The following is a 19,282-nucleotide window of genomic DNA, read 5'->3' as shown; positions in this document are numbered from 1 at the left end:
CAGCAAAGAATCCTGTGGCACCTTATAGACTAACAGACGTTTTGCAGCATGAGCTTTCGTGGGTGAATACCCACTTCTTCGGATGCAAGCAGTATAAAATATAAAATATATAAAATAGAGTTGTATTGCACTGTCACATCACCAGACTGAGTATTTAACACATTCTTAGCCATTTTTAAAAGTGAGTTTAAGGAGTCAGGGCCTTCATCACAGCAGCCAGCCCAAATTTAGTTTAGGGAATTACCTTGATGTTTCTGTCAGATACAATACTCTCTATTTCCTGTCCTAAACTGTTATGCAAGATTGCTGGATGCTCTTAAATAGCTGCTGCCTTCCTGAGCATATGCTAAGTGACTGCATTTTAGTGGTTGGTGAAGTGATTCTGGAATTTGTCATTTGGGAGCCTTTGGGATGAAAGACACTGTATAAAAATGTGACAAGATGACGATGATGATAGTATTGAATGGACTTAAGTATTGTGGCACTTTTAGCCTTATGGCATATCAAGGAGTAATGCTTTTGTATTTTGCTTAATCTTGAATGGTGTGTAGGAAGGGGATAAAGAGATGATATAGAATGGTAGGTGCAGACAAAGCTATGAGGTAATTTCTTCTCTCTTTATATTAGTATCTAAAGGTATTTAGGCACCCAAAGATGCAGATAGAAACTTAGTGGAATTTTCAAAAGCTCAAATTCCCCCCTGATTTCAGTTGGAGTTAGGTATCTATACACTTTTAAAAATTACACTGAGTGCCTATTTGCATCTTTAGGTGCCTAAATACCTTAAAAATCTGTCCCTAAATCTCTAAATCAAGGCTTTCAAACTCACTGAAGGTTAAATTCCACTTTTAAGTTGTCTGTAGGCTGGGGTGTACCTTTAGGATGATGTACTCCCCAATCCACTGTTTTATCATCTGTATTTCCTTTGGTTTTACTTCTCTCGTTTCTAAGGCTAATCTGGAAGATGTGAGACAAAGGTTTCGTCCCATAGAAGAGCTGAAGAAGGAGTTCGAAGAACTCAACATGAAGATAGAAACTGATTTGGAAGTTATGGTTAAATTAATCAACAAATTCAACAGCTCTACTTCTACTCTGGATGAAAAAGTAGCAGCACTATACGACCTTGAGTATTATGTTCATCAGGTGAGGTAACAAAAAAAATTAACAGCTGCTGTGTAAAATCCAGGGAATATGGTATCATAAATGCGGTTTTATTCTTCTTTTCAGTATCAGATAATACAAATTAATTATGGCAGTCCAAGGACAATAAGTGATTTCACAGGACCACTGCAGGACTTATTTTATATCTGCATTTCTAATACATTATTATTTTAAACTGATAAAATATAATCGCTATTTACCTAGAGGCCAAGTTTTCGCAATTTGCGATGTGCTCTCAGCCCACTGTATGTATCAGTCTTTTTGCATGTGGTGGTTGAAGATGGGTTTTATTTGCCATTTGTGTGTATATTTTTATTGTTGAAGTTATTAGTCAGTGCCCTGAATGCCTTGCAGGGTACAGGGATGGGTACTTTATAAATATACATAAAAATATTATTCTTCTATTATTACATGAAAGGCATCTGTTGTCCTGTGTGACTAGGGTGGCCAAATATTCTGGTATTATCGAGACTATCCTGATATGAGGGGCTTTGTCTTTTATATACACAACTATACCACTACAGAAAAAAGAAGTGTCCCAATTTTTTTCATACTTGCTATCTGGTCACCCTATGTGTGTAACCCTTCATGATTATCTCTCCTCACACTTCCCCATACAGAAAGCCACTATATCAAGAAAGATAACCCAGGCATGTGCGCACACATACAGAAAGCCCATCTTTTAGCTCAGAACGACTTAGAAATGGGATATAGAACCTCTCAAATCTGGGCCCACAAGTGACCAGAATTTTTTGGCCACCAAACAGCTGTCTGATGGTAGGTGAAATGAGTTTCAGTTCCCAGTAAACAGATGCCCATGTCCCAAATATCATTTTCAGCATCTATTTGCTTTCCTGTGTGCAATCTCAGTGCAGAGACCGAGGACAGAATGTAGAGAAAAGTACCCTCTTATATCACATGCAGATGTGGTTCTGTCACGTTTAGTTTGAAGCAGATTGACAGAGGCAAATATGGGGAAGCTTCCACTGCTGTTCTCAGTGCTGAACCTTCTCTGGGGAGTTCAGTCTCCAGAGATGTTAATCTGGCACCTTTCACTAGCATGAAATGCATTTAAAAAACAGTTTTGGGGGGAAGCTAGAAAAAAATGGTCTGATGAGAAGCAAAGTCCATCTGCCAAGCTTCCTGCAAAAGAAAAATCTCTTTAAAGTATTATTTCCAGAGCTTTTCATCTCCTATTCCCATACTGAATCTTTCTCACAGACATTCACAGAGTGGCAAACCTTGGCACACTCTTTCCTTGCAATACTTTTGCTGCCATTTGCACCTGACTTACTCAAAGAATAAACTTGGACTGCCAATGCCCTAATGGCTGGTTATATACACTCCAGGACTGGGGGGGAACCAAGTTCAATCCCTGCGATTCAGAAATGCTAGTGTAGATGGTAAGTGCTCACTGCTTCCTGTTCTGTCAGAGTGGCGAAGGGAATCATACCCAAACACGAACAGGTGGGACTCTGAACTACTAGAAGAGAGAAAATGGAGGGGAAGCTGGAATATGAATGGAGGATAGCTGCAGTTTTATGGGCAGTCCCTCCATGCCCCACAGGCAGCTGATAAGAAATATTACCTGCCCTTCAGCAGACATAATTCTTTCTCCTCTTTCTTCCTCCAGCTAACTGAGTGCACCCTGGATGCAGGGGCGGCTCTAGAAAAATAGGCCCCCCCAGCAGCGGCGTGTGCGCCGCCCTTCCTTCCTCGTCTCGTCGCCCCCCCCCTTCCCCCGGCTCCCGGTTGCGCGGGCGGTCCAGTCCACCGGGAGCCCGGATGAGACCAGGACTGCCGCAGCTCCACCGAGGAGCTGAACAGAGCCCGCGGAACAGACCCGACGGCGGGCGGCGCGGGGCGGCGCGCGGGTCCGGCTCCGCCTCTTGCGCAGCGCGCGCGGCCATGCCCAGAGGAGGAGCAGCCCGGCGGCCCCAGCCGCCCCCCCGCCAGTCATCGTCCGTCCCGGCCGCGGCTCTCCTCCCGCGCACACTCCGCCCGCGCAGTCACACGCCCCAGCCGCCCCCCCCTAGGCCTGCTGATTTGCCGCAACCTTGCTGGTGCTGCGCCCTGCCCCTGGATGTTATCTCTATTTAATATTAACTTTAGCAACACTTGCTTAGTGTAATTACTGAAGGGCAGCCAAATACACTCCGGGAGCATAACACAAAAAAGAATTAGTCAGGAGTTCTCTGTCCTGTGACTCAGTTACACCAATGCAGCCTGATTGATCTGAGTAGCAATCCTTAACAGGACATTACAGAAGAGTGTAGAAAGCAAGAAGCCAGGGCTACACAGACCTATTGAGGAAAAACGTTGGCTCCATTCCATCTTCTTTACAAGGTGATGGCCCAGCAAGTCTTTCAACCTCCAAGTTAGATCCTACTGCACCACTAATGTTAAGTTCTTGTGTGCTACCCTGTACTGGCTCCTCAGTCCTCAGAATGCAAAGTGTACTGTTGATGGGAGGCCCTGGAGTGGAAAATCTTTTGTACTCTGAGGTTTCCTAGCAGAGTATTACTGTCTGCTCTGAGGAGCAAGTCATGGGGAAGTTCCAGATTGTTGGCACATAAGCAGTGATCGGTCCCTCAGGATCTAGCAGAAAAGCCACTGGATGTGTTGAGCTCAACCTTAACAATGTAATCAGGGGAGGAAGCAGTGGTAAGGGGTCAGGGACTGGACTGGGAGACTTACCCAACTTGATCTTTCACAGAGAATCAGCTCAGGGTCACAGGTCTTCTCCAGCTCTTACTTTGCCAGAATCAGCTGGCTCCTATGCTAATCAGGATTCAGCTTAGTGTGTTTGGGGCAGCTGTGGAGAGACAGAGAAGGCTGTGCTGTTATCTGTAACATGCAAAAAACAAAGCAAGTATAAAGAAAACAGAGCGTAACTCATTTATAAACAGAGCCCAGATTGTTTACACCCCAGTGCACACAGAGCCCAGGCCCCTTTTCATAGTTTGCGGTCTCATTTTTCTCTCTGATTATTTACTCTTCTTTCCTTGTCTTTTTCTTCCTTTCCCCTTCAGAACTGCAACACGATTTCACGGTGTTCAGTTCCTCTTCTCTCTGTCTTATTGACAGTCTTCTTTTCTCTCGTTTCTAATATCTCCTCTCTCCCCATTTTCTCTCTCTCTCTCCCAATTTAAAGCTGCTCCCTCTGTGGCTGCTGTCAATTTACTTGTCTCCCATACCCCCACCTCGGCCGCATGCTTCCTTGAATGAGTGCTCATTTGATCTTGGGCTTTCTTCTCTGCTGTTTTCAATGGGCTGGAGCTAAGCATTTGCTATAACAACACTGCATATGTTGCTCAGCAAAGCATTCCCAGCTCCTCAGGGAAGTTCATGCAGTGGCTCTCAAACTTTTTTACTGGTGACCCCTTTCACATACCAAGCCTCTGAGTATGACGCCCCCCCCCCTTATAAATTAAAAACACTTTTTTATATATTTAACACCATTATAAATGCTGGAGGCAAAGCAGGGTTTAGGGTGGAGGTTGACAGCTCGTGACTCCCCATGTAATAACCTTGTGACCCAATGAGGGGTCCTGACCCCCAGTTTGAGAACCCCTGGGTTAATGCTTATGTGCTTTAAAAAATAAAAAATAAAAGAAAAAACAAAGAATGTGAGGAGTTTCAGTTTTCACAACAGATGCCGAGAAACAAAATACGGTTAAAACATTTTTTTAAAAAGTTTTTATTTCGTTTTTACAATTTATACTCCAGTCTTGTGACTGGGAGACCTTTCACAGGAACTGGAGCTAGACTATGGGACTCGCTTCCAGGTGAGAGCAGAATGACGACTGACCTCACTGCGATCAGTACTAAATGCAAAACTCATGGTTTTTGAATTGGCTTTCCCTCATTAAGCTCTTTATATAGACATATCTGCAAAGTGTAAACTAACCAATCTATTGCTCCTACAGACTGAGAGAGACTTGATATTTCTAGTTTCAAATATTGTTAAATATTACGGTGATTGGGCATAATCAAGGCGATTAGATTAGATTTATATTGCATAGATAAGATAACTCTAAAGAAGGGTTGACTCAGGGAAAGGCAAGGAGATACATGAGGTCAGGTTTATAGAAGAGTTAGAAGAATGTGATCCAAAAGGATTTAGGAAAAAACTGTTGCTGCAAAAGATAAATGATCTCACAACTGGACTCCAAGGTACCATTGATTCTTACTGAGGAGGGTAAATTGCCAAATGAATGTTGGGTACCACCTCATAATGAATTATAGATAATGCATATAAACCTAAGCCCTGATTCAGTAGGATTTAGGCCGGGGTTGGTAACCTTTCAGCAGTGGTGTGCCAAGTCTTCATTTATTCGCTCTAATTTAAGGTTTCGCGTGCCAGTAATACATTTTAACATTTTTAGAAGGTCTCTTTCTATAAGTCTATAATATATAACTAAACTATTGTTGTATGTACAGTAAATAAGGTTTTTAAAATGTTTAAGAAGCTTCATTTAAAATTAAATTAAATTAAAATACAGAGCCCCCTGGACCGGTGACCAGGACCCGGGCAGTGTGAGTGCCACTGAAAATCAGCTCACGTGCCGCAGGTTGCCTACCCCTGATTTAGGCAGTGAAGTCAATGGCACGGCTTATATTAAGCACATGAATCAGTGACTGTATGATTAGGATCTTGCTGAAGTATTTGACCCATAACCAATTTTGTTAAAGGGACAAAAATCTAGATTATTAAATCTGAAACTAATCTGCTAACTCTGTACTCTATTTGGAGTATTTTGTTACTTTTAGCACTTCAGTCAGCTTAGGCAGGGAACCTGAAATGATCAGTTTTACCTTGTCGACCCAACAGTCTATTTTTTTGTTGTTTTTCAGTGTTTCTATCTCCATCACCAAATGGGAATGGTGGGAATTCTAACAACAAAAAGTTCCATGAATATACAAAACAATTTTGAAAATTCCTTGAAGACTACTCTCTCTAGTAGATTTTTGAAAAATCATTCTTTTAAATTTACAAGCACTCAACTTTGCACTAAATAAGCCTGAACTACTTGAGACTTTCCCTTTAGGTAACAATTGCAAACTACTTGCAGGCACTTTTCTAGTGTTGATTCAGATTTATTTTTCCCTCCTTTTCCTCTGTGATAGCCCAAAATCTGTTTCAAGTCAAAGTGCAGCAGATGAATGTAAGAATATTAGACCATAGATTATCAGACCACTGGTTCATCTACTCTGGAATCCTCTCTGAGTGATCAGCCCAGTATTGGCTGCTTCAGAGGAAGGCACAAGAAACCCTGCAGCAGGCACTTACAGGATAACCTGCATTCAAGAAAAGTTTCTTGCTAGCCTCCATTAATTCAAGCTTGGCTTCTGCCTTTCAGGTTAACACAGTACCTTGCACTATATTAATGTAGAATGTCAGAAATAGTTTGTCCATCTGTTGCTTTAACCAGAAGCTTAGAATGTGAAGTTAGTGCATTATTGCTGCTGCTGACGGGCTGCTTGACAATTATTTCTAATACTTCAAGCCTGCCAATTACAGCTCACTTTGTGTGTATGTATAACATACAATTCCCTCTGTTCCCAATAATGGCCTTCTAGAGTGAGAATAAGTGAGAATTTACTTTGTTTTGACAGTGTCAGGTTCCCTGAGTTAACAACACATGTGTCAGGGGAAAGTTTTGATAGCTAATCAAATTATTTGAATTCTCAGTGATGCGTTGTATATTTGATAATAGCCACCTGTCAGCGTATATTGTTTCTGGAAGTGTGGAATGTGATGCTCACAGGGAGCAGTGTATGATTTATGAGCCATGATTTTTTCTTTAATTTTAAGAAGCTTTCAAAACAAAATTCAAGATAGATTTGGAAAGGATCAAATTGATTTAGATGTTATGTTGTTCTAATTTACTCTGCTTGAAAACTTGATGGGAACCCAAGTGATGCATGTTAAGTTTTACATTAGTGTGGAATCTATTCATTCATAGGTGGACAATGCAAAAGACTTTCTTTCCTTGGGTGGACTTCAGCTTGTGATTAATGGACTAAACAGCACCGAGCCTGTGCTAAAGGAACATGCTGCCTTTGTCCTGGGAGCTGCACTATCTAGGTGAGCAGTGCGTGTGTGCTCACTGCGAATAGGGGTGGGGGAGGATGAATGGGAAAGAATACTTTTTAAAAGATCAGACAGTCAAGATACTTTTCTTCACCTTTCTGAAGAGATGGGTATTTTATCCTATCTGGTACACATGAAAAATTCCAAGGCTAGTGGAAATGTGACACTACAGAGATTTCCCTTCTCTTCTCCCTCCCTTTGTCTTTTTTCTTCTTCTCTTCTCCAGGGAACAGTTCATTTTTAAATAGTGAGATTGTGACATCAGATACACTTTAGTCTTCTGGGAGAACACAAGTCAAGGTTCTGAATCCAGGGGCCTAATTTTGCCATTGAAATGCACGTGTAATTCCTAACATGTAAAGGCTAAACTTGCATTGGAATTGATGGCAAGAAACTGAATAGACAATGGGCTGATCGGAAAGGTGTTTATAATTCACTTAAAGATGGCTATCATGGAAAGGAATCCATTTTTCCTCATGTTACACTGTGTTCTAAAGTGCTTCAAATTGTAGGAATGTTGCCAGGTTGGGTTTGAATGTTGGTTTTTGTTTTAAAAGCTTTTATAGTCAGTGTGGTGGGGAAGGGGTGAATGTGAATAATAAACACAGAGAAGTCAAGGAACACAGAGAGAGGGCTGAAAGCCAGAAACCTTTTTTAAAAAGCCTGCTTGTTCTTATGCCTTGAAATATAGTCACACTTTACATCATTGTGAATTGTGTCATTTTTTATTCTATAAAAGCTAGCATTTCTTTTAGAGGCTTACATACAGTGGGCCAGATCCTCAGCTCGTGTGAATTGGCATACTCCATTGACTTCAGTGAAGTTATACTGATTTACACCAGCTCATGATCCATCTCACAGTTTTCAGACCAAGCTTGAATTTTTAGTCTCAGTGAGATGTGCCAAGTAAGCTAAAAAAAAATTCTAAACTCAAAATGAATTTATGTGATAGGCTGGTTTCTTTGTCAGACACTCTCTCAGAACCGAAATGCAATCCCTGCTCTATATTCTGATCATTTAGAGAACCATTTAAAACTACATCGTTAGTGGCTTTATTGGACTTTCTGCTAATGTGTAGAAACTTAATTGTAAGTTTTACATCTGTCATATATCAGGGGGTAGCCGTGATAGTCTTATCCACAAAAACAACAAGGTGTCCGGTGGCACCTTAAAGACTAACAGATTTATTTATTATGCCCAAATAAATCTGTTGGTCTTTAAGGTGCCACCAGACACCTTGTTGTTTTTACATCTGTCATAGATGCAATGTAGGGAATTTGGAAACATTTAAGGGCAACTGGAAATATAAAGGGAAAAATTTTAAACCACATCTTCCCTGAGAAAGCTAAAGCAACACAGTCATGACACAAGAAATTAATGATTGTTCACTAATGCATGTATATTTTTTCTGACTAAATTACAAATGCCTGTTGTGGGGAAGAAGTATATCTTTCTCAGATATGGTACTAAAGTACTGTTCTTGCAAACATTTAATTTTTTTTTTAAAGAGCTTTATGACAGATGGTAACCTTCAGTGGTTCAGATGATGTACTGTCTCATTCCTTCGTTCCCATATTTGAGGAACTTTTTATTCTTTTTACCTGGCTGTGCTTAAACTTTCTTATTAAATAGATATTTACATGCTGACATGTTTAGTTTGTGATATCTGGTTAATTTATTTGCTTGTAAATTATCTAAGTGCTTATTTTGTGTTCCCTTTTAAACTTCCCTGGACATTCAGAGTACTTCACTCAACACTTTTTTTTTTTTGCATTGTTTTTTTTTCTAAATCAAGATTATTATTACTATTGTTATTATGTATTAAGCCTGTATTGTTGCATGGGTGTGGCAGTTAGGTGAAGATAATCCGCCTTCTGTGCAGTCTCCTTCATACAACCAATGAATTTGTTGCATGCACATTAGCAGTAGAATAAGGGTGGTGATTGGGTGAGTTGTCTCTGATATCACAGTGGTCTAGGACTCTTGTAATTCATGAAGTCAGAATGGCTGGCCTTAATAATTAGGTGGTAACAGACCCTCAATCTCGCTGATGATTGAACCTGGTGATACTCTAAATGAAAAGAGCTCTCAACTATGCTTGTAGCTGTAGCACTGATTTTCTTGAAACTTGGTTTGTCCTTGAAAACCATGGGTCAGAGCCCCTTGTGGAAGGGAAGAGCAGAGGCCATGGATGCTATCTTACTGTGTGCTTATTCCATTGTTGTTCTGCTCCCATTTAATGCTCTGTTGTCAGTGCTGAGAGGAGTCCATCTGAGCCAAGGATCTGGATTTCTCCAACCCCTTCCCACGGCCCAGAAAAGTATGCTTTTTCCAAATATATTCAGATTTATTCAGAATGATGTTGCCACTTCCCCAAGAGGTGCAGCAAAACCACAAACTTGCATACCTTTGACGTAGTGATATTTTGCTGTCAGTGAGTTCTTGAAAATCGCTTGCTCAGCTTACTGTTATCTTTTACTGGAGACTGTTATTTTTGTATTGTCAAAACTAAGTATATGTGTGTGAGAGAGAAAGAGACTGCCCTCTAGTGGCTGGGTTACAGTAGCTTTGTGCTGCAAGCTTGTGTTTTTGAAGTAGAGGGTTGCGGGTTCTATTCCCCTTACTACACATGTTGTTTTTATATATATGGACAAGGTTTTTTTTACAAGTCTAATCCTACTTATGTACTAATCAAGTTGTGTGGTTGAGAGGAGAGAGTTGTTATGGAGGAATGCAAGAGTTCATCCATTGTTTTTTCTTCTAAGTCGTTAGTTTTGAGGTTCTGAAAAACTGGTCTTAGCCACCTAGTCTGTGATCACATCAAATGTTGTTCAGTGTGGTTAGATCCCTTTAAATGGTACCAGTATTGTAACTACTGCAACTTTTCACGGTCTTGCTGTTTTAAAACATCAACAAAATGTTTTCTGTTCAGGAGTTTGCCGAAGTAAAGTTGATTTTAAACAATTCTCAAGTGCTGTGATTGCAAATAAAAGTTAAATACACTAACAAAAATAATTGTTAGGCTTGTGCCTATCGTACATTTAAGTATCCATAATTCACTAACAGTATATGCCAATACACAACATTCTCTGGATTGTCAGTGATTGCATTAGCATAAAAGCATGTTAACATTTATCCGGTGCTGCTAAAATTTAAATATATATAAATATAAAGTATTAAGATTTAGCATTCTGGAAGCAAGTAAAAGTACTGTATGGAAAAAGCTTCTGCATACTTTTGATTGTACGCTGGAGTACCATCAGACTGACAGTGTGTTAGAACCCGAAGGTAATCAGGATTCACACCATTGGGTCCTAAACATCACAAAAATGTTAATGTTTTATGCAAAGAGGAGCTATATTAAGCTAAGAATATTTCCAATGAGAGAAGTCTTCTGATGTCCTGAGACTATTTACAGCCCGTAAAATTCCTCGTTGTGTAAATCAAGTACAGGGAAGGCCATGGACAAATTGTATCTATGTGTTTCACGATATCAGAGATAAAAGTACAAAAATAATAGTTGTGTGTAGTATCTCAATCTTTAAAAGATTTACATCAGAAAACATGTTTTTCACATTTGGTAATTTTTTAAATTAAATATTTGTAATAAAGGCATTTTCATAAACAGTGTGGAAAATAAACTATTTTCAATGTACAGTGCATATTTCATCCCAAGGGATCCCAAAGAGCTTTACAGACTTAACCAGCTGATAATCATCCACTGCTGAAATGCAGCCACATCTGGGATGTAGTACAGCAGATGTTTAACAATGCATAGCAGTTTGACACAGTAGTTTAGGAGAGGAGTGATAATAGCAAACATTTATATAATGCTTTTCCCCATAAGTCTCAAAGTAAATGTCATTGTCTCCATTTTACAGACAAGCAAACTGACACAAAGAAGTGACTGGCCCAAGGCCACACAGCAAGGCATTGAGAGAGCCAGGATTAGAACCCACATCTCCTGACTCCCAGTCATGTTCTCTGGGACACACTGACTCCATATCCAAAATACCTAGAAATAAATCACCCATTTATGTTTGGGAAAGCACAGTGTTCTCGGTGTGTTTGGCCCAGTAGGCCTACTCCCCACATCCAACATTTTTTTGCCTGTTTCCTCTCTGACAGCTTTGTGGGAATCTCCCCCTCTCCTGAGGTATTCCTCATTCCAGTATTTTTCTCAGATGTTTTCCTCCTTCCTCTCCTCTGTGTGGCTTCGTTCCTTTCTTACACCTTCTCCTGAAGGTAGCTGAAGCTGCACCTAGCACAATAAGAACTAGGAGATATATGGGGTATCAGTTAATTAGGCTGCTTTCTCCTGTTTCTTCCTGCAGTGAGAAATAGCTGAGGAATCATCAGGAGAAGCAATGAAGACAGCCAGGGGAATAACAGGGGTTTAACAGAGATGGCAATTGTTTTGCTTACTGTTTTTCTCAAGGTCTAATGAATCTATCTGCTGTGTGTAGGTATTTATTCTGTGCTCAATGCCCATCACCATGATATCTGAGCACTTTATCTCTAGACCCTTGAGCTTTATGCTTTCCTTTCTCACAAAAGGTGGGTCTGTTACCACTATCCATCAGTCATTCAGTGATGTCAGTTCTCCATACTTGTATGATTTTCCTATTATATCCAGTCTCAGTCTTCGTTGGGGTAAAGAAGTGAATAGTCAGCGCCTGCATCTGAAAAGTTCACTTGTCAAGGGGGAAAAGTTTCTACTAGATTTCAATCATTTGAAATAAAGTCAGATTTTGCACTGAAACCAGTTGACAGTTGCGTCTGCTAAACAACATTAAGGATCTGGCATAAAGCAATAAAACCCAATAAAATTAAAATTAAAACCAGTGCATTCTTAACTCATAAGGACATAAGAATTTCTGGACAGGAAAATAAATCCACTTAACCTGTATGTCCCTGTACATTTATTTCAAATCCATCTTCATGTTTGTCCCTGCTTCCTCCAGCTTCACTCTATGTATTGCAACTGCTCGCTATCTCGTTATTCATTTTCAATATTTGCTTCAGTGGTCTTGTTTGACAGTTTATTTCTATGTGTACCACCTTTCAGATGAATTAATTCTAGCTGGATTCCTCATTTGCTTGTACTTTCTTGTTTTTTAGATTGTGTCTCCTGTTTTTGTTTAAACTCCTTACTAGTGTGGAATTATCAGCCTCACTGCACTTTAATTTCAAATTAATTTTATTGTGTCACCTAAAAGTTTTCTGTAATGAAAATGAACACAGCCTGTTTAGCTTTCCCCATAACAAATAATCTTAAAGGAAAAACTGCAGTGCAGTATAAAACCTGGTTTAATCATTACATATAATTACACAGAAGAGTAAATCCCTAAACATTTTTAAGTGTCTGAAATATAATGAAAAAAGAGTAATTAACAATCACATAGCAGGCTGCCATTTTTGTAATCTCATGAGACACAGTAGGACAGAGAGAATTCAGAATATTAGAAATGTCTAGAAATCCAGGTTTTGACATTTTGGCTGTGTTTTAAAGGTAATTTCAGTATTTCATAAATACCTTTCTTAATTTTTATTAATTTAAAACTAGGTGAGCCAACTACTTTTTAATGAAGATGATACTTGTACTGTCTTTTAACTAAGGATCTCAAAATACTTTGGCACTACCAATGAATGTAACCTGTAGAGAGTGGGGACTGGGGATGCTATTTTGTAGCTGGGAAAATGAGCCCAGATTAAGTGACTTGCCCAAGGCCATTAATTGGTGGGATGGAACCTGGATCTCCTGGCCCTCCACCAGGTGCTTTCACCCTTGGATCATGTTTCCATAACAAAATTTAAAATAGATATAATTTACCTTATAGCATATTTAACTTTGTTGATTTCCAGTGGCTTTTAATAGGACCTGAATTCTCTCAATCCTAATGAATCTGAATTTCCCACTGGGGAAAATAGTGCAATTGGCTGGATATTCCCCTCAACATTCTCTAGCAGAGTGAGCAGAAGCCATCTGAAATTTGTATAGAAGACAGAAGGTTGTTTGGGGGAGTAGAGTCTTTACAGCCTGCTCACCGACTCCTTCCAAGCATGCTCCCCTTCAACCAGCAGAATTACCACCAGCAAATCCTGAGAGAGAATATGTTCCGTGCCATTCCCTCTGTGTGGGTGAGGTGTGGCTGATGGGATCATAGCTCCTTAGGAGGCTATGCTCTCATAGAGGGAGAGGTAACTTGGAGAACAAAGTCAGAGGAAGAAGACGGCCTCTCTCTAGGTTCAAAACCTCCTTTGTGTCCAGATCTGCAGGGCTTGTAGGTTGTACACACTGCATTCATGACCCACCAATTCTGGAGGAAGGCACTCCTCTGGGAACTGTGCAGTAGTGTTTCCTACAGCTTTCTCCCCTTCCTGTGGTAAAACCTGTATTATACAGTCCTACCATGTATCACAAAAAAAAAATGCAGGATTTAGCGGGAGAGCCATGAGACCCAGCCGCTGAAGTACTGCTATGGTGTATGGAAAACTCATTATTTATTCCCTCTTTTCTTTAGTAAATGTGTAGTGTGTGCAGTGCTCTAAGGTATTCTAATTACTGCTGTTTCCCTTTAAAATATGTATTCAGCCTGGTTACTTTAAGTTATAATTACCTTCATGAAGAATAAGAGCCTGAATGGTAGTCTAGCAAAGGCGTAAACAGTGTTTAGTATAAAAACAACCTGGATTCCATTGTCTCCTCTCCCTGTGTTTATTCCTCGCTCATATATTGTTTTTCTTTTTTACTACAGCCTCTACACTCAGCTAAGGGCTTCAAAGAGTTTTCTCCATAACACCTACATTATTTTCCTAACCTACCGTGACTCTTTAGTTTCACTTGTTCCTGTATTTTTCAAACTAGTAGGTACAAAATGTTCCACAAATAAGAGGCAATCGGGCTACCCTTTAATCACATTGCATGGAATGCGGGAGGGGGCTATTATTATTATACTAGGTTTAAAAAGTAAACTAAACAGACAAAAAATATCATAGTGGGGGAAAGAGGTGGAACAATGAAAACACCGAATGCATGACATCTCCTAAATTATGTACCAGTTCTGATTAGCGTTGTCATGGACAAAGTTGGCCTAGAGAAGATTGCAGTCAGTTACCTCAACGTGTACAGGATCCAGATGACAGTTCCTTCTGCTTATGTTCCCCTCCCTACCTCCAGTTTCTGCTTTTATGGATTTAATAGTTGGGCAAACTATGTGCAGTGAGTTTTGGAAGTTATATTGATCCAGCTTTTTTAGTATAAACTTGAATACCACAATCAGATTTTGTAAGCTCTGACCTTACAATATGTGGGGTTCCAAGTTTTTACAGCTGAGGATTTGGCCATGAGTTGCCTGTCCATCCAGCTGCCAGGAGTTAAGGGGTGGGACCCTGACAGAGAATTGTCTCCTCCTCTCTTGTTGCTCTAGTGCAGGGGTCGGCAACCTTTCAGCAGTGGTGTGCCGAGTCTTCATTTATTCACTCTGATTTAAGGTTTCGCGTGCCAGTAATGAACGTTTTTAGAAGGTCTCTTTCTATAAGTCTGTAATATATAACTAAACTATTGTTGTATGTAAAGTAAATAAGATTTTTAAAATGTTTAAGAAGCTTCATTTAAAATTAAATTAAAATGCAGAGCCCCCCCCAGACCGGTGGCCAGGACCCAGCAGTGTGAGTGCCGCTGAAAATCAGCTTGCGTGCTGCCTTCAGCACCCATGCCATAGCTTGCCTACCCCTGCTCTAGTGCAGTGGGAGATAGGGTTGGCCTATTAGATGCAGGGCTAGCCTGGGATGAGGGTTCCCCAAAAAATCATCCTAAACAGCTGCTTGCTTTGATTGTGTCTAAGGCTGGTTCCTGGCTATATTGATGAGAAAAAAGGAAGAGATAAGAAATGTCAAGTGCAGTGATCAGGATCCACTTCCAGGCTAGCAGTGCCCAATTAGCTTGCCCTCTATCGATATGATTTGAATTGGGATTGTGATGATTTGGGGACTCTATCTATGTACAGCTTATGAATTTTGTTTCTTTACCTCCATTTTGGGCTGTAATTCCAAGGGGTAGCGGTACAGCAGGGTCGTTAAAACATGATGGTCCTCTATTCAGATGGAAACACCTGTGGCTACCACCCAAAAGAACCAGTCTGCCCGGGTGGGTGGGTAACTAAGCAGTGGATCAGCTGGTTGGGGGCTGTGATCACCTGATGAGGCTGATGGGGTGTGTGTGTGAGTGGGGGCGGGGGTGTTACCTAACAAAAGGGACTGGTGGTTATAAAAAAAAAAGGGTATTTTACTGACCATCATGGGGGGAGAGAGCGCAGAAGGAAGGTAGCTGCAGGACAGAGAGAGAGAGACTGTGATTCAGAGGAGAAGTCAGCTTCAGGTGGGGACCCTGGACAGCCTAGTGGACTCTGACCAAATCCCAAAGAATACCCAAGAGCGGTGGGGGCACTGAGGCAGGGTTGAGTGTTGTATTGTTTTGTCTAGATCTGTATATTTTTTTTGGCTGTCTAAAGTAACAAGTGATTGGTTTTGGAACCATTTGCAAAGTCTGTGTGTGTTATGTACCTGGGGAGATAAACAGTAAAACTGAGTGCCCACAAGGGTGGAGCTCTGGGAAAGAGTGTACTTACGCAGGGGGTCTTGGCAGGGTTCCGCACTGGTCCTGGCCCCACTTCCATGAAGAGGTAACAGAGTGAGTATCTGCCCAAGAAGTATGCCAGAGAGACCAAACAAATGGATAGAGATAGAACTTATGCAGACCAAGGGAAGGTTAAAAGCATACAGGTTTATTGTGAGATACCCGAGCACAGCAGCCTGGTGAGTCCAACAGGGGAAACTTTACCATGTCTCCGATTCTCTCTACTCTTTTGTATGGAGTGTTTTAAAATGTTTCGAGAGGTAATTTAACCCTCCCCTAAAAAGGCTTGAACTGTTACTGTATAAGGATTGTTCCCTAGTTCTTCCTCCAATAATGTCTTTTGAACCATCTTTTTAGCCATTACTACTTTCCCCCATTGAGACCTCCTTGGAGTTTTGTATTCTGCGAGTGGGATCTGTTGTGATAGGTCTTGACAGAGAAGAGAGAATTACTTACCTGAAATTGTTGTTCTCACAACCCTTACCCATTTGCCCATCCCTAAGGAGTTCAGAGCCTATGCCATTCTTGGGATACATATTGTGATCACTTTTTATACTATATACTGCTTTCATTAAAAAGAAAGTGATCATCAGAGGCACTAGGAACTGCCTTGCATTTTTTAAAGGGAGTAACTTGCTTTACTGACAGCAAGACCAATGGCTCAGAATTTTGAGCTACCAGAGTCTGTGCTGGCCATATACTAGAAGTACAGGCCCAGGGAAGTGAAGTGCCAAGGTGCACATCTCTAGAGAACATCTACAAGTAACTAATTCTCTCTCACACACATTAGATCACAGTAATCTCCTCATTTCTGGGAAATCTTATCATATCCATTTCCCATAGTGTCTCAGCCCCTTGGCACCTGACTACATGAGATCTGAATACATTTTAAAACTAATTTGGTTCGCTAGATTCTCCATGCCATATGTCACTCTTCTTTTCTGCTGTATTTAATAAGTTTCCTGGGTACTGCAGCCCGTTTCATAAGCAGTCATCAAAGGATTCTGTCTTCACATCTAAGCCCTCAGCCTTCGATCAGAAGTGTCTAGCTGTCCCTCCAGTGCATTTAATTTTTCACAGATTCTCTCTGTTTTAGTATCTAATGAATTTAACATGGAGTGCATTAGTATAATCTTTTGCAGCAGTCCTTTCCAGAGTCTCCTTTACTGAGTGTCCTAAAAATAAAGGGGCAGGGATGGATAAGGGACTCCAGCAGCAATCGGATGGACCATAGGAATATGTGGCTGGAAAAAAATCCTACTCACCAATGCTTATATTTTTTTTCACTATTCTTTACAGTTGTTTCTGCCTCTACATATAGTCCTTCTGGTACAGTTCAGTTAGAGGTGAAATTTAACCCGGATTTTGAATGTCCTGACTTCTATCAATCTGAAATGGCCCTTCAATATTATTTAAAGTGTGTGTGTATGGGCGGGGGGGGGCCCTGGAGACAACTCACAGAACAGCTACAACACAAGTAGTGGCAGCACCGGCTTGCCCCCCTCCATGCTTGTCAGCATGTCTGTGGCCCTGAGCCCTGTTCTGGAATGACTTCCTCGGGGAGTGACTCTCCATGGCCGATCCAGTTCTTGGCCTCCCCTGCTGAGACCAAAAAGTTTGCATCTGAGAGGCAGTTATAGTGGTGGTTTTGTTTCGATATGGTCATTGGGATTATGGACTCATTTTATCTAGGCCACTAAAGAGTCATCACCTCAACATAGGAATTGTCTCCCTTATCAAAGTATGCAAGTAGTCCCATCTAGTCCAGTATCCTGTCTGACTAGGTGCTGCAGAAGAAGGCATAAGAACTCCTGTAATGGTAAATTATACAGTAAAATGCCAGTGGGGTAAGTTTCTTCCTAACCCCAAGCAGTGTAATGGAGCATATTTTAAACACCATTTCCAAATTCTAGTCCAGGCCCAGTGTAAACAGGGTATCTGAACAAGCAGGAACCTGTGTTGTCAGCTTATGTACAAGTCTAAGATTTCTAGCCTCCCTTTGTTGTGTTTCTCACTTTGCTTCAGAAAAAGATTGCATTATTATCAATATGGTTTTAGAGTGTTTGTGAGTGTGAGCTATAGCAAGCAGAAATTCATTTGTGTGCCTATTTCATAGTCTTGAGAATTTTAACTTAATATGGTGCTGCTCTGTTTATTTAATACTATCTTTATCCAGACTGGAAACTATAATGGCTCTGAAATGTTTCCTTCAAGAACTGCATTTTCTTCTTGAGTGTTTCATACTGAAATCGGTCTTAATTTCAGTTCAACTAGTGTGTAAAAACACAGTGAGCAATTATTAATCCCCGAAGGAATAAAGACAGATGGAGCCCAAAATGGAATTGGCTTTATGATTAATCGAATCCTTCAAGAGTCAAACCGAGTCAGAGCTTGATCCCATTCAATCAGTGTCATGAGAGAGATTATTTTAACCTGAATCTCCGCAAGGTAGAAGTTGAAAAAATAAATGTAAAAAATACAGATGTCATTTAATAGAATTGTCCCAATTTACTTAGTCATCTTCTTCCTGCTTTTAAAATGAAATTGGAAGAAACAAAGTAACATAAAGTGTGTTTCGTATTATTTAGCACAGAACCTTGAGAGCATTCATGTGAAAGGTGTTACACAAAGCAGTAAATAAGGATAATAGTATAGTGTGCAGATGCAGGTTAATGTGAAGAAAATCAGGAAGCATATCTGTGTCCATTGCACATAAAGGTAGACTTTGTTAATGAGCTGCTTGATTTTAATTTGAAGCTCATAAAATGTATAGATTTGCAGACCTAAAATTAATACAAAGGTCTGCAATTCATGATGGTTAAGTCCATAAATGGCTATTAGCCAGGATGGGTAAAGAATGGTGTCCCTAGCCTCTGTTCGTCAGAGGATGGAGATGGATGGCAGGAGAGAGATCACTTGATCATTGCCTGTTAGGTTCACTCCCTCTGAGGCACCTGGTATTGGCCACTGTGGGTAGACAGATACTGGGCTAGATGGACCTTTGGTCTGACCCGGTATGGTCGTTCTTATGTCTAGAGCAGAGCATGGAGAATAAGTGGTTTTTGAGGGGACATTTGTGAGAACCCAGAACACAAAACAGAGGGGAGAGATGAGTGTGTGGCTAGGGCATGGGACTGGGAGTCAGCAAATCTGGTTTTTGTTCCTGACAACCACACATTACATGTGAGCTTGGAAAAGTCTCTTCATTTCCCTGTGCTTTAATTTGCCATCTGTAAAATGAGGATTAGTATCCTTCCGTACTGCATAGAGGGAGACTACATTCAGAAATGCTTGCTAAGTGCTTTGAGATCCTCCAGTGGAAGATAGTGGTGACATTCAAAGTAGTAGTATTTATTGATTGTGTTATTCTTGTCTTGGGCATTTCC

General features: G+C 40.6%; 1 protein-coding gene across 1 annotated transcript in view; it reads left to right on the top strand.

Annotated features, from left to right (window-relative positions):
• The window catches only part of SIL1 (SIL1 nucleotide exchange factor), a 257,546-nt gene that overhangs the window by 169,225 nt on the left and 69,039 nt on the right, over positions 1-19,282 (top strand). Inside the window, exons 6-7 of the mRNA XM_039485336.1 lie at positions 952-1,143; positions 7,131-7,252. Of these exons, the coding sequence (XP_039341270.1) occupies positions 952-1,143; positions 7,131-7,252 (314 nt within the window). The remainder of the gene's footprint in view (positions 1-951; positions 1,144-7,130; positions 7,253-19,282) is intronic.

Source organism: Mauremys reevesii, linkage group 8 (assembly GCF_016161935.1).
Source record: "Mauremys reevesii isolate NIE-2019 linkage group 8, ASM1616193v1, whole genome shotgun sequence".
NCBI lineage: Eukaryota > Metazoa > Chordata > Testudines > Geoemydidae > Mauremys > Mauremys reevesii.
This window is presented reverse-complemented; position numbering and strand designations above follow the sequence as displayed.